This window comes from Phodopus roborovskii, unplaced genomic scaffold (assembly GCF_943737965.1).
Source record: "Phodopus roborovskii unplaced genomic scaffold, PHOROB, whole genome shotgun sequence".
Classification (NCBI taxonomy): Eukaryota; Metazoa; Chordata; class Mammalia; order Rodentia; family Cricetidae; genus Phodopus; species Phodopus roborovskii.
Window position 1 is genome coordinate 20,629,670 of NW_026126447.1, and position 12,859 is coordinate 20,642,528.

The 12,859-nt window shown below is 45.8% G+C and overlaps 1 protein-coding gene across 2 annotated transcripts in view; it reads left to right on the top strand.

Annotated features, from left to right (window-relative positions):
* The window catches only part of Acer2 (alkaline ceramidase 2), a 31,520-nt gene extending 23,331 nt beyond the window's left edge, over positions 1-8,189 (top strand). The window contains exons 5-6 of one of the 2 annotated variants that reach the window (XM_051188143.1): positions 3,288-3,425; positions 7,990-8,189. In XM_051188143.1, coding sequence (XP_051044100.1) covers positions 3,288-3,425; positions 7,990-8,176 — 325 coding nt within the window. In that variant the 3' untranslated portion in view covers positions 8,177-8,189. The remainder of the gene's footprint in view (positions 1-3,287; positions 3,426-7,989) is intronic. The other variant, XM_051188144.1, reaches the window with a different exon arrangement.
* Positions 8,190-12,859: the final 4,670 nt, after the last annotated feature.

Here is a 12,859-nt window from a genome sequence, read left to right on the forward strand (position 1 = left end):
GGTGGATTTTACAGTGCAGGAATTATATTCCAGTAAAGCTATTAACAAAAACACAGCAGTGTTTCTGTCTCTGCAACCATAGATCTGTCCAAACTGCACATTTCCCACATGTGATATTCAGCGTTTGTCTACTTGTCTGTAGCAGATTGTTCCCAGTGATGATGAGGAGATGTAGAGAGGGAGAACGTGTGGCCTTTAATAGATACCTGGTGATATCATCACCAGTGATACTGTGTAAGTCTGGAGCCGTGTTCTACCACAGACCCACGCTACTTCTCAGGGATAAATCTTTGAATAAAGCGTGCGTTGATCCATTGGGTCTTCCATAATAACAGTTACTTCTATTTAAAAAAAATAAATAGGGGGCTAGAGAGATGGCTCAGCAGTTAAGAACACTGACAGCTCTCCCAGAAAACCTAGGTTCAATTCCTAGCACCCGCATGGCAGCTCACAACTGTCTGTAACTCCAGTTCCATGGAATTTGGCACCCTCATACAGACATACATTCAGGCAAAATATCAATGCATATAAAAATAAATAAATCTTTAAAGAAGTGAGTAAACAAAGTTGGGGGCACTGGCAACACTTAGGAAACTGAGGCAGGAGAATTGCAACTTCAGAGAGAACTTGTCTCAAACAAGGAAACATCTGTCTCTTGGGCTGGTTTCACTCCCTGTTAGCAGCTCTCCTTGGCCGGTATCCCACAGCTCTGGCATCTCCAGCATCTTGGGGTCTCCAAGGCAATCCAGGCTTCACCTTCACAGCCTCATGCAATGCCCTCTCTAGTCCTCCATTCAGGGACACCGTTGACACATGCCTGGCCTCAGCGGCTTTCCTTAGTTGCAGAGGAGAGTTCTATGATGCCTTTCTTTTATCCTGACTCTAAAGCCAGAATCATGTGGTTAAAGCTGCCATGTTCTGCTGCTTACAGGTGCTGGAACATGGCCACCCTCGTTCAATTACATCTCCACCAGCTTTCTGTTTCCCATAGTGTCCTTCACTGCCTAAGCTTAGCTATCCTGGAACTTGCTCTGTAGAACTGGCTGGCCTCAAACTCAGAGGCTGCCAGTCTCTGCCTCCTGAGTGCTGGGATTAAAAGCTATGTTGTCTTTCTTATCTTTAGCTTAAAAAAAAAAAAAAAAATCTACTTAGCAGCTTACCTGACTCCTGTAATTGCAAGAGTCACAGGTATAAAATGTTCAAACTGACAAAGCAGGGTTCCTTATCTGTTTTTCCCACTTCTAGTCTTTTCTATAGTATTTCCAGTTGTGCTAAATAGGAGTACTACTATATGTGCAGATGTCCAAGTCAGAAGATGTCTTCCCCTGAACATCTCCTCTGGTCCTGGTCATTGTTCTACTAGTTGGCATGGCAATAATGATAAAATTCAAAGTCTTTCACATACATCTCTGCTGCCCCCATAAGTTGAGCATCCCTCAGCACGCACACAATGTCTTCATTTGAGCCCAGGTCCCGCTAACTCCAGGCCCTTGGCCATACTTCGCTTTTCTGACCCTCAGTGTGGCTAACTGCTGGTGGCCCTATAGTTTAGAGTTTAGCTCTTTATGTGTCCTTGTATGGTTCTCTTTTATGGCATTCACTGTTACCATGATTAGAAAGTAGTCTGTGTTTCTGTTTTGTTCAACTTCTGCTGGACACAAAGGGGCACTGCATGGACAGGGCTCGGGTGTCTTCGTTCCCTGCTGTGACTCAGTTACACCCAAGTCCCAGTAAGGAAAAGTAAAGTTTCCCTGCTTTGATAAGATCCCCCCCCCCAAAAAAAAAGGGTGCTCTCAGAGCTCTTTGAGTTTCCTTCCAGCATTTTCCCTGTTTGTTCTTACATGGCATGTCGTGTCTGTCCTAGATAGTTTGTCTCATTGTGCCTTGCTTTACCTAGGGGACAAAGAGGAAAAGCTGCCTGTTATCACCTTGCTTCTCTGTAGCCTTCCTTCCTGAAGCATGTCTGGCTTTTAGAGTTTCAGTGTCTGTTCTGAACCGTCTCTCAACAGGAGAAAATGAAAGTTCATTCTGATTCAGAGTCATGACCTGATTGATATTGCTGAACTTTGGGATGTTTAAAATCACATTGCTATGAGATTCTCCTGCATTTAAAATACTTTAAAAACTTTTCCTGGAGTCTGGTTTCTGGGGGGCAGTTTAAATACCTGTGGGAGTGGTCTTGAACATCTGGGGGGGTCACCATTTGATGGGCTTTCTGAGATGCAGCAGGGTTTTGGAGGAAGATGGGAGGGAAGGGGGCTTGGGTGGAACCTCCACCATAACATCCCAGACTCTTTGGGTAATGGATGCCAGGGGCTGGGGTGAAGCTTTTATCATAACATCCCAGACTTTTTGGGTATATGGGCACAGGTTCATGTCTGGCTTCTTCTTGCTGACAAGGGATGGTGTGTGTGTGTGTGTGTGTGTGTGTGTGTGTGTGTGTGTAGGGGGCAGTCAGGAGTTGGCAGGTTCACGCTCAGTGGAAGGTGTGGGTGGAGAAACATCTGGTTAGTTGCCATGCTGGAAACCTCAGGCATCTATTCCTTGAGGTAGATAAGACAGGTTGCTAGGAGAAAAAATAGATTGTTATCATTGGCCCTAATTGAATGTGTCAGGAAAAGAAAAAGCAAATAGGCCCTTTATTGTGGCATCTTGGAAAACAGGACGGTGGGGGGGTCCCAGCTGCTGTACAGATCAAGTATCCTGAGGAGGTGCGCACTCCAGCCTGGAGAGGTGGTGCCAGCATGGATGTCCTAGGAGCTTGGCAGCCTAAGGGCTGGTGGGGATCACAATGTAGGGTCTTGTCCATCCTGAGTGAATGGGTGAGGATCAAAGCACGGAGAGAAAATGAAGGGGAGCTCACACATGGGGCTTGTGCGTGGATGCTGCCCCTCTCCCCCCCCTCACTAAAGTTGACTGCAAGGACAAAGGTAAGAGTGGGTTAGAGAGGAGGAGATGGCGGCTTGTACCCACGTGGACAGAGGGCAGGTTTGGGGTGGGTTTTGAAGGAAACTTGATATGGCGTCTGTGGACAGGAGGAAAGACTACTTGAGCTTGTATCTGTTTTAGATGTCAGGGTACCCTTACAAGATGGTAGTAGTTCTATGTGTCTGGAGTCAGGGCCAGGACCATGTGGGAAATAAGGTTAAGTGAGTCGAGTGTGTACCTATGATATTTACATCTGTGTGGCTGTGCCTAGAGCTGGAACAGAAGTTTTGGAGATACAGGAGAAGCAGCCAGCAAGCCCTATGGAACCAGAACTGACACTCTCTCCCTCTGACCTGTAGGTGTGACAATGTCCGTGTGTTTAAGCTGGGCCTATTCTCCGGCCTCTGGTGGACCCTCGCCCTCTTCTGCTGGATCAGCGACCGTGCCTTCTGTGAGCTGCTCTCCTCCGTTCACTTTCCATACCTGCACTGCGTGTGGTAAGCTCCCGTCCTGGGGTGGTGGCATTGACCCTGGTGTTCCCCCTTGCTACTGCTGGCATGGGTGCCCCCTGCCAGGTACACAGGTGGGTTCAGGGGAGGGGCGCAGAGCCAAGCATTCTTCTTTTCTCTCTCCAGCCAGGCATTTTAGAAACAGTGGAAAGTAAGGTAGAGTGTGAAAACTCTCTACCTGTTTGGCTGCTTTAGCCAAACACTCCGACCCCCCACCCAACCCCGCCCAAGACCTAATTGTTATGCCGCACCGAGGGCTGGCAGCCTCTTCTGCAGCTCCTTAATTAGTACCGGGGAACCTGAAAAGTGAGTCCGCACGCAACCTGAGCTCCAAGGGTGCTCAGGTGGGGGAGGGGGTGCTGGGGACTCGTGTGACGTGAGGACAGGACGGTTCTCAACAGGAACCACGCCTCCAAGGAAAGCTTGGACCTCACAGGTCGTTTTGGGACCGGCTCACCTTTTCCAGCTACAGACAAAGCCCAGGGGACTGAAGTCTATCGTGGGACATCACTCACACTCTTTCATGATAAGGAAACAGAACATCTATTATTTTGGGAAGCTTGGGAATGGCTCTAAAGTTCAAAGAAAAGAAAATGGAGGTTACAAAACCACACCAGACCCACACTCAGGAAGGGGAGGAGGCAGTGGAGGATGGGGAGGGGTAGCTCAGTGGTAGACTGCCTGCCTGGCATGTACAAGGCCCTGGGTTCAAATTCTACTTAAAAAAAAGGCGCAAGTGGGAACAGGGAGTGGCTTTCTTCTTAGCAACTGCTTTAGCTCCAAACCAAGAACAAGGCAGTGTTTCTGGCTCTGTCCTCATGGCTGCTCAGTACAAAAGATGGTAGGGAGCAAAGGTCGTCTAATGTCCTGGTAGATTAGTAGCATCCAAGGATGTTCTATAGTGCTTTAACTCCATATCCAGAGCCATCTTCAGAGGGACACAGGGATCTCAGTGTGGTCTGGGAAGGGTGGCTCACACCTGCCCTCCCAGCATGTGTAAGGTTGAGGCTGGATGTTTGCCACAGGATCCAGGTTAGTGTGAGCCAGGTTAGTGAGGTTCTACACACACACACACACACACACACACACACACACACACCACTTTATTACTATTTAATGCTTCCTTACATGATGCTTTATAATTTACTTAACCAATCTATTAATAACTACCAGGTTCTTTGTGTGTACAAATGGTGTATATGTGTGCTGCATACATATAAATGTGTTTGTGCAAACATGCTCATGCATGGGAAAGCCACGGCAGGGCTAGAAGGCAGTTACTTTGCTCAATTGCTCTCTGCTTTCTTGCCTTGAGACTGCGTCTCTCACTGAAGCAGAAATTTGCCTTTTCAGCTAGGCTGACTATCCACCAAGCTCTTAGGTATGCCTGTCTTGCTGTCCTTTGAAGCTGGGATTGCAGGCACACACAGCCACTCAGCTTTCTATATGGATGTTGGGGATTTGAACTCAGGTCCTCATGTTTGTAGTACAAGAGCCTCTTTCTTCCACTAAACCATCTCCTGAGCTCCATATTATGTCATTTCTAATTTTTCACTTTTGTAAATAATCTATAAAAATGTCTATTGATTCTAATATTTATAGGTTAAATTTTAATATAATTTACAAGATGGCAACACACTTTTCTTTAAAATGAGGTCTTGGACTGGGGATGTGATTTAGTTGGTATAGGGCTTGGGTAACATGAACAAAGCCCTGGATTTGATCTCCAGCACCACATAAACTGAGGGCAGTGGTACAGGGTCATGATCTTAATAGTTGGCAGGCTGAGTCAGGAGGGCTACAAGTAAGTGAGCCGCTTGGGTTACAGACTGAGACCTTATCTATCTTATTATTCTTATTCTACTCTCTCTCTCTCTCTCTCTCTCTCTCTCTCTCTCTCTGTATGTGTGTGTGTGAGAGAGAGGGGGTGTGTGTTTGAGGGAGGGTTGGGTTTTGTTTTGTTTTTTCCCCCTAGAGACAGGATTTCTCTGTGTAACAGCCCTGGCTGTTCTGGAACTTGCTCTGTAGATCAGGCTGGCTGGCCTCGAATTCACAGAGATCCACCTGCCTTTGCCTCCTGAGTGCTGGGATTAAAAGCATGTACCACCACTGCCCAATCTCACTACGTAGTACCAGTTGGCCTGGAACTCTCCGCACACCAGGTTGGCTCAAATCTACAGAGAATTGCCTGCCTTTGCTTCCTCAGTGCTGAGATTAAAGGTGTGTGCTACCACGCCCAGCTATTTATTTCCTGTTTGAGGCAGTCTTGTGTATTCCAGTATGACCTCAAATTCACTGTGCAGTCCCAAGTGCTGGAATTCAGACTAGTGTCACCATATCAGACTTTGTTTTGCTTCTGTTGGCAATGCTGGGGATCTTTGACACTAGGCAAGCCTGCCACTTCTGCCCCAAGCAGTTACACCCCAGTCCTGCAGTCACTTTACTGACATCTCTCAGGGTGCCTTAACCCACATGCTCACACAATGCAGGCGGTTATTAATTCTTTTAAATCTTTGCTAACCTGATAGGGAAAAAAAAAATTGAGCTGGGTGGTAGTGGTGCATGCCTTTGTTCCCAGCACTCAGGAGGCAGAGGCAGGTAGATTTCTATGAGGTTGAGGTCAGCCTGGTCTACAGAGTGAGTTCCAGGATAGCCAGGACTATTTTGCCAAAAAAAAAACCAAACAACAACAACAAAAAAACCTTTTATTTTTATTTTCATGTCTTCAAAGTTAGTGTCACTAGATTCTTTTTAAATTGTAATCTGAATGGTAGCTTTCGATTGTAATCTAATTGCAATCTTCCCTTTTGAAGTATGCCTTCTAATGTTTTCTTTTTCAGTCATTACTGCCTACAATGACTGTGTTTTGTCTGTTAAGCAGATTAATTAGTTACTCGTTAGTTAATAATTGTTGTTTTGAGACAGGGTCTCACTGTACAGCCCTGGCTAGCCTGGAACTGGCTTGTAGACCGGGTTGGCTTCAAACTCACAGGGACCGTGCCTGCTTCTGCCTCCCAAGTGCTGGGAATAAGGCGTGCAGCTCTGTACCCAGAATGAGGTTTTTAAAGAATAAAGGAGCAACCATGTATGCTCCAGCTTCAGTGTATGGTTGGGGCCTGTGTCTTGTTTCTCCTACCTTCCCTACTTTTCATCCAAACCCATTGTAAAACACAGCCCACACAACATTCATAATTTATAACACCTTTTTTGCTATTAGTTTTAGCTCTTTATTACATTGGACAAATATTTCTCCCAGTTTCCTATTTTTTTTTTAAGCACACTAATAGTGTTGTGCTGTATTTACTTTGAATTATGCTGTCACACATGTCTGACTTTTCTTTATGGTTTCTGGCTTTTGTGTCATTCTAAGGAAAGCCTCTTCCATCAAAGTTATGAAAATATAGGTCTTTTGGAATTTATATTAAAAGCACAGTGGCTGGAGGGATGGCTCAGCAGTTATGAGCACTTGCTGCTCTCACAGAGGACCCAGGTTCAGTTCCTGCACCCAGGCTGAACAGATCACAAACACCTGAAACTCCAGCTCCAGGGCATCCCATACCCCATTGTGGCCTCTGCAGGTACCCATACAGGTGTCCATACACTCACACAGGACACACAAATACATGTAAATTCAAACAAACCATTTAAAAATTATATTTTAAATCTTTTCTTAAGTAATTTAACATTTTTACATTTGTTAATTTGTGCTTGTATGTGTGCATACGTGTGTGGACATGTATATGCCATAGGACATGTGTAGAGATCAAAGGACAACTTTTGGGAGTCAGTCAGCTCTTTCCTTGTGCCATGTGGGTTCTGGGGATTGAACTCAGGCCATCAGACTTGGTGGCGATCACTTCACCTACTGGGACGTCTCACAGGTCCATATTTGAAATCTTTAACTCCTTTGGAATTGGGTTTCAGTATAGGGTATAAGGAAAAATATGTCTGCCTTTAAAAGATTTATTTCTTGATAAAGATCAAAATTGAAGCTTTTGACATGTAAAGATAATTTTTTTTTTTAAAAAAGGGTTTTCCATAAAGCTGCAAGCACACTTTAATGTAGGATGATTTCTGATGAAAAGTACAGGTTGTATTCATTGCTAGGGTGAGAAGGTGGGATCTTATTCCGGGATCAGGCACTTCTAGTTTTATCCTTGGCCTACAGTTTCACTGGAAGGCCCTAAATGTACTTGGTCCAATTATCAAATAGAGCTCACAGAGATCTGCCTGCCCCTGCCTCCCCGAGTGCTGGGATTAAAGGCGTGTCACTGCCCGGGAAAGCCTTGAACTTGTGGCGGTGGGTCCTCCTGAGCTGGCTTCCTAGAGCACTAGGGTTGCAGGTCTGAGCTACTGTGCCACTTCAAATGGAGATGTTTGGGATTTTAGGATGTTCTGCAATGTTCAGGATTTATCATTGCCCTTCTGGTGTTATACAAATCCTCTGTATGAAAGGGACAGCAGGAAAGGCAGGTGGCCCCACGGAGAAGCGGGTGTTTGCAACCTCATGGTCTGAGGCTGTGGTGGGCTCACCTCTCCCCGTCTCTTGCAGGCACATCCTCATCTGTCTTGCTGCATACCTGGGCTGTGTGTGCTTTGCTTACTTTGATGCTGCCTCAGAGATACCCGAGCAAGGTCCGGTCATCAGATTCTGGCCCAGCGAGAAATGGGCCTTTATTGGTGTCCCCTACGTGTCCCTCCTGTGTGCCCACAAGAAGTCGCCAGTCAAGATCACGTGATGGCAAGGCAGTGGCTGGCCTCTCTACTTATTTCTCTTCATGCACTGGGCTTCATTTGCTAGCAAAGATAGCCATGGGGGTTGAAGAATTGGTGTGGGTGTGTCTGCTTAAAATTCTGTTCCTTTGGGTTGACTGGACCACTGTGCCTGGGAGGAGGTCCATCCTTTCCCCAGGATGGGGGAGGGAGGGCTCAGGGACAGTAGGTGTGTCACTCAGCATCCCTTCCAGGCACATGAGCTTGCTGGGTTATATCCATTATGGCAGTGGCAGAGTAGTTCATTGGGAGACCCAGGCCAGCTTCTTGCTGGAGAAGGTGGCTTGCTGTAAATCCCACCATTCCCGTGCTCTCTGATTACACAGGAGTCAGCCCCTTGGATACGTAAGACTTGATTTTTGTGATGGGAAGTACTGGAGCTTTTCATTTGCAGGGGAGAAATTGTCCTTAACAAAACCATGTGGACAAAACCCACATGGGGGCTGTGGCTCAGGGGGCCTGGCTTGTCACTTGCACTTCTCAGCTTTTCCGGGTTTTCCACGAGCTTGTGGGTCCTTCAACCACTACCTCTACTGAGAGATGGAGATTTGGCGCCAGAGGGCAAAGCTAGTAACTCCCTCTGCCAAAACCTGCACTCAGCTTTAAGCACACATTAAATAGTAGCACTATTTCTGCTCTTCCTGAAGCTCCGTAGCCTCAAACCCACAGACAACCGTTCTGGTATGAAGACACACAGCCCCTCGGCTTGCCAAGTGACCTCTGTGAGAGCACCAAGGGCTCATTTCAGTCACTGAGGCAGCTCTGGTTTCGACTGTAGATAGAGTGTGTGCGAAACTTTGGGAAAGCCTTTCTCATTAGAAGCTTCCAGGATATTGTTACCTCCAAGACTCTGATGCCATTCCTCTGCTGTTTCCGGGGGATGTGAGCCTCCTGCTTTTGCTCTCCCAATACCTGGTGCTAACTGGTTTCTCAGAGCACTTGACTCTGCTCTTCTGTCAGTCACTACACTCTGATTTGCTGGTTGGGTGTAACAGGTGGGTAGGGGCCTTCAGGGTGTGAGGTGGGATGGGGTATCTCAGGGATGTTTGTAACTCAGGCACCTTTGCTTTCTGACATTCCATTGTGGGGAGAGGGGTAGTGCTCAGGGGATGGAGTCATGCCACTGTCCTGAGTGGTGGAATGTTGTCCTGAATCAGAAGGAGCTAGTTGGTTCTGGCACTTCAGGAACTCTTACCCTGATTAGAATTTTCACAGGGTCCACCATAGAAACTGATTTTTTTTTCACATTAATAGACTTCATTTTACTTTTGTGGTCTTGAAGTTTTATAAGTAACTTGCTAGGCCATTTCTTTTCTATAGTAACAAATCTTTATGGAACATGGTTGTGTGAAGTATGTTATCTTTTATTAACTTTTATTAACTTTATAAATTAAATAAATCTCCCAGGCAGCAAACATGCAAGTTATTTGGTTGGGATTTTCGAGGCAGAAATATTTGGTTTTGAGTGAGTGTATATGTTAGCTTACTATAGCTTAAAATATATTTAAAATGGCTTTGAGTTGAATGTTTGTGGCAAACTAGGGGCTCATGGAATTGCTGCTGAGTTCTTTGGTTTCAGAGGGCAAAATCAAGCCATCCTTGTTTCTGGTTTGTATTCCCAGGCATGTAGTCTGCTGTTATCTATTTTACACTATATAAATGTCCTAAAGACAACACCCAGCTGCCTGGGTCTGGAAGGGTCAGCTGGGGCTGGAGAGTTGGATCAGCAGTACATGTTGCTTTCCCAGAGGACTCGATTCCCACCATACTCTAGTCCCAGGGGATCCAGTGTCCCCTTCTGATGTCCAAGGGCACCAGGCTTGCACATACATACAGGCAGGCAAAACGTTCATACACATAAACTAATAAAATGAGTAAATTAAAAAGTTGACTGGAGGAGAGGATTTTTAGATGCAAGTTTTCATTTGTCCCAAGGGTTCTTTTGTGGCAGGTGGTGTTGTCCTCGAAGTCAGGGAAGAACCGTTCCTTTTCATCAGGAAAAGGACTTACTGCCTAGGGCCTCTGCTGACACCCCTAGCAATAGGGATAAAAATTGTTGGTGGGTATGCTGAACGTGATTGGGTGAAAGGAAGTGAACACCTGACTCAGTAAGCAACTTCTCCATGTGTGTGCCACCATACCTGGCTTGGGATGGAGTGTGTTTAGAGGCAAACACCTTCTTTTTCCCTTCTGTCTGTGACAGAGCTTTGCTTCCCTGGCATCAGTACTCGTTATGTAGCCCAGGCTGGCCCCAGACTGATGGTATACCCCCAGATTCAGTCTCTCAAGTGCTAGGTGTGATTATAGGAGTGAGTTACTACATCCATCTTAAACAGAAATCAATCTGTAGCTTGCTAGCGAGGGGCTACACATATATGAGTCTAATTTTGAGCTGGGCTTTGGGAGCTGTTCATATTTACATTAAAGCTCTACATGTTCAGAGGGAGCTGGGACAGTAAAGAAAAGCAGCTAAAGAAAGAAAAATTACTACTACCTCTGTTGCCTTACAGCATCCCTTGCCAATATTTTGGCTTTTGGGTGTGTTCCCTTCCTATCCTTTCTGCCCCACTTCAGCTATAATTAGGTGGCATTTGGACCGTTTATCCTTAAACGGAATCTGAATGTCAGCATTTTCATGGAGAGGTGGTGTGGGGTACACTTGAGCTGCCTGTCTCTTGAATGCTGAGTGCTGGATTCTGAGCTCACTACTGGAACTACCTTATCCATGAAGCCTGCCTTGAGTGGCCCCTGAGACAGGAGCTGATTTTAGCCTTGCCATGTGACACTTCACATTTGGATCTCTGTATCATAGTAAACGGCTCTTAAAGATGGGACTTCCTGGATTTTAATGTGTTGAGAGTGGTAAACAAAACAAAACAAAACAAGCTGAGTTTACCACTTGATGTGCAGTTCAGAGACTCCTCTCTCCCGGAGGAGTTGACATTGATGAGTGAGGTCATGGCCACCGTTACCAGCATGAGTGTCAGACTGTTCGTGTTCCCAATCTGCCTGAGATCTCAGGACATAGAAAGCCAAGAATGTTACCAAGCGATCATCTCTGCCCACGATTTTACAGTTTTGATCCATCATTGATTCTTAGAGAAAGAGTTCCTCTCTCTAGTGCCTGGTGATGCCAAAGCCAGCTTTTTCTATCTGCACCCATTTGTAACATGACCCATGTGAGGGAAGTGTGAGCCTACCTGTGAAAAGTGCCTAAAACAGTCATGGTGGGTCAACAGTGCTGTGTTGAGGGGCACAGCTGGATGGTTGTCAAACAGGGGCTTTGTAAAAAATACTGCCACCCATTCTATTGGCTGGGTTTCTCAGGTGACTCAAACTTGCCCCATGAGCCAGCACTGGGGTTTGAACCTTCTCTGGCCCTTCTTTCTCCAGAGTACAGGCAAGGGCCGGAGCTTGGCCAGCCAGGGCATTTCTCCCACTTCCTTTCTCTAGCTGAACTTGGATTCTTCCTAACCAGGGCTTGACCTGGGTGCTGTTGGTCCCAACGGCCAATGACACATCTCCAGCCAGATTGGGATTCTCACTGGATTTTATAGACATTCTCCCACAGACATTAAAATGTGGCCCTTACTCCAGAGGGCTTGTGTCTTTTCCTGCATGTCAAGTCAGATTGAAAACAATTTTATAACCACAACATGTAATCCAAGTAAATAGAGTATTTTCAGATCTATACCATGTTTTATACTTTTATGTAGGGTGTACTGTGTATGGGTGGTATGTACCCTGGGCTGAGGTAGCATTAATCATTGCTCTGGGGGAATTTATAGACCTTTTGCACTTTATGCCTTTTGTGTGTGTGAACTCTGATAACCACAGTTAATGTTAAAGCCATCAATTGGAATTTTCTGTGAATAAATATGTATATGTATCTATTTCTGAAGTTATTTCCTCTTTCTTTAAACATATAATTATCTGTGTGTGTGTATGTATGTGTGTACCAGTGGTGGCCCTCTCTCCTTCCACCTTCACGTGGGCCCCAGGAATCGAACTCAGGTTGCCAGACTTGGGTGTGATACGCCTTTACCCACTGAGCCATCCTGTTAACCCATTTGTTTCCTTGTTCCCCCTACTCCGCTGTGTCTTTTAGACAGAGTCTCATGAAGCCTAGTCTGGTCTTGAACTTATATATACAGTTGGGAATGACCATGAACTTCTGATCCTCCTGCCTCTACCTCTCAGTGGGATTACAGGGTGATGGTCCGAATGAGAATGGCTTTCATAGGCCCAGAAGTCTGAACACTTGGACCCTGGTTGGTAAAACTGTTTGTGAAAGATTAGGAGGCTTTGTCGGAGGTGTGTCATTGTCGGCAGGTTTAAGATTAAACAAAAAAAAAAAAAAAACCTCAAAACCAATCCCCCAAACAAACAAACCAAACCAAAAAAAAACCTCCCTCCATCCCCAGTACACTCTCTGCCTCCTGCCTGTGCACTGAGTTGTGAGCTCTCAGCTGACACCATGACTTTGCTCATCATCATGGATTATGGCTCTCTGAAACTGTAGGCCAACTGAATACTTTCTTTTATAAGTTTGATGGCTCATGGTGTTTTAGCTCAGCAATAAAAAATAACTAAGATAGCCACCATGTCTGGATCTTCAAAATAATTTCTGAAGTATCTGTAATGAAAAT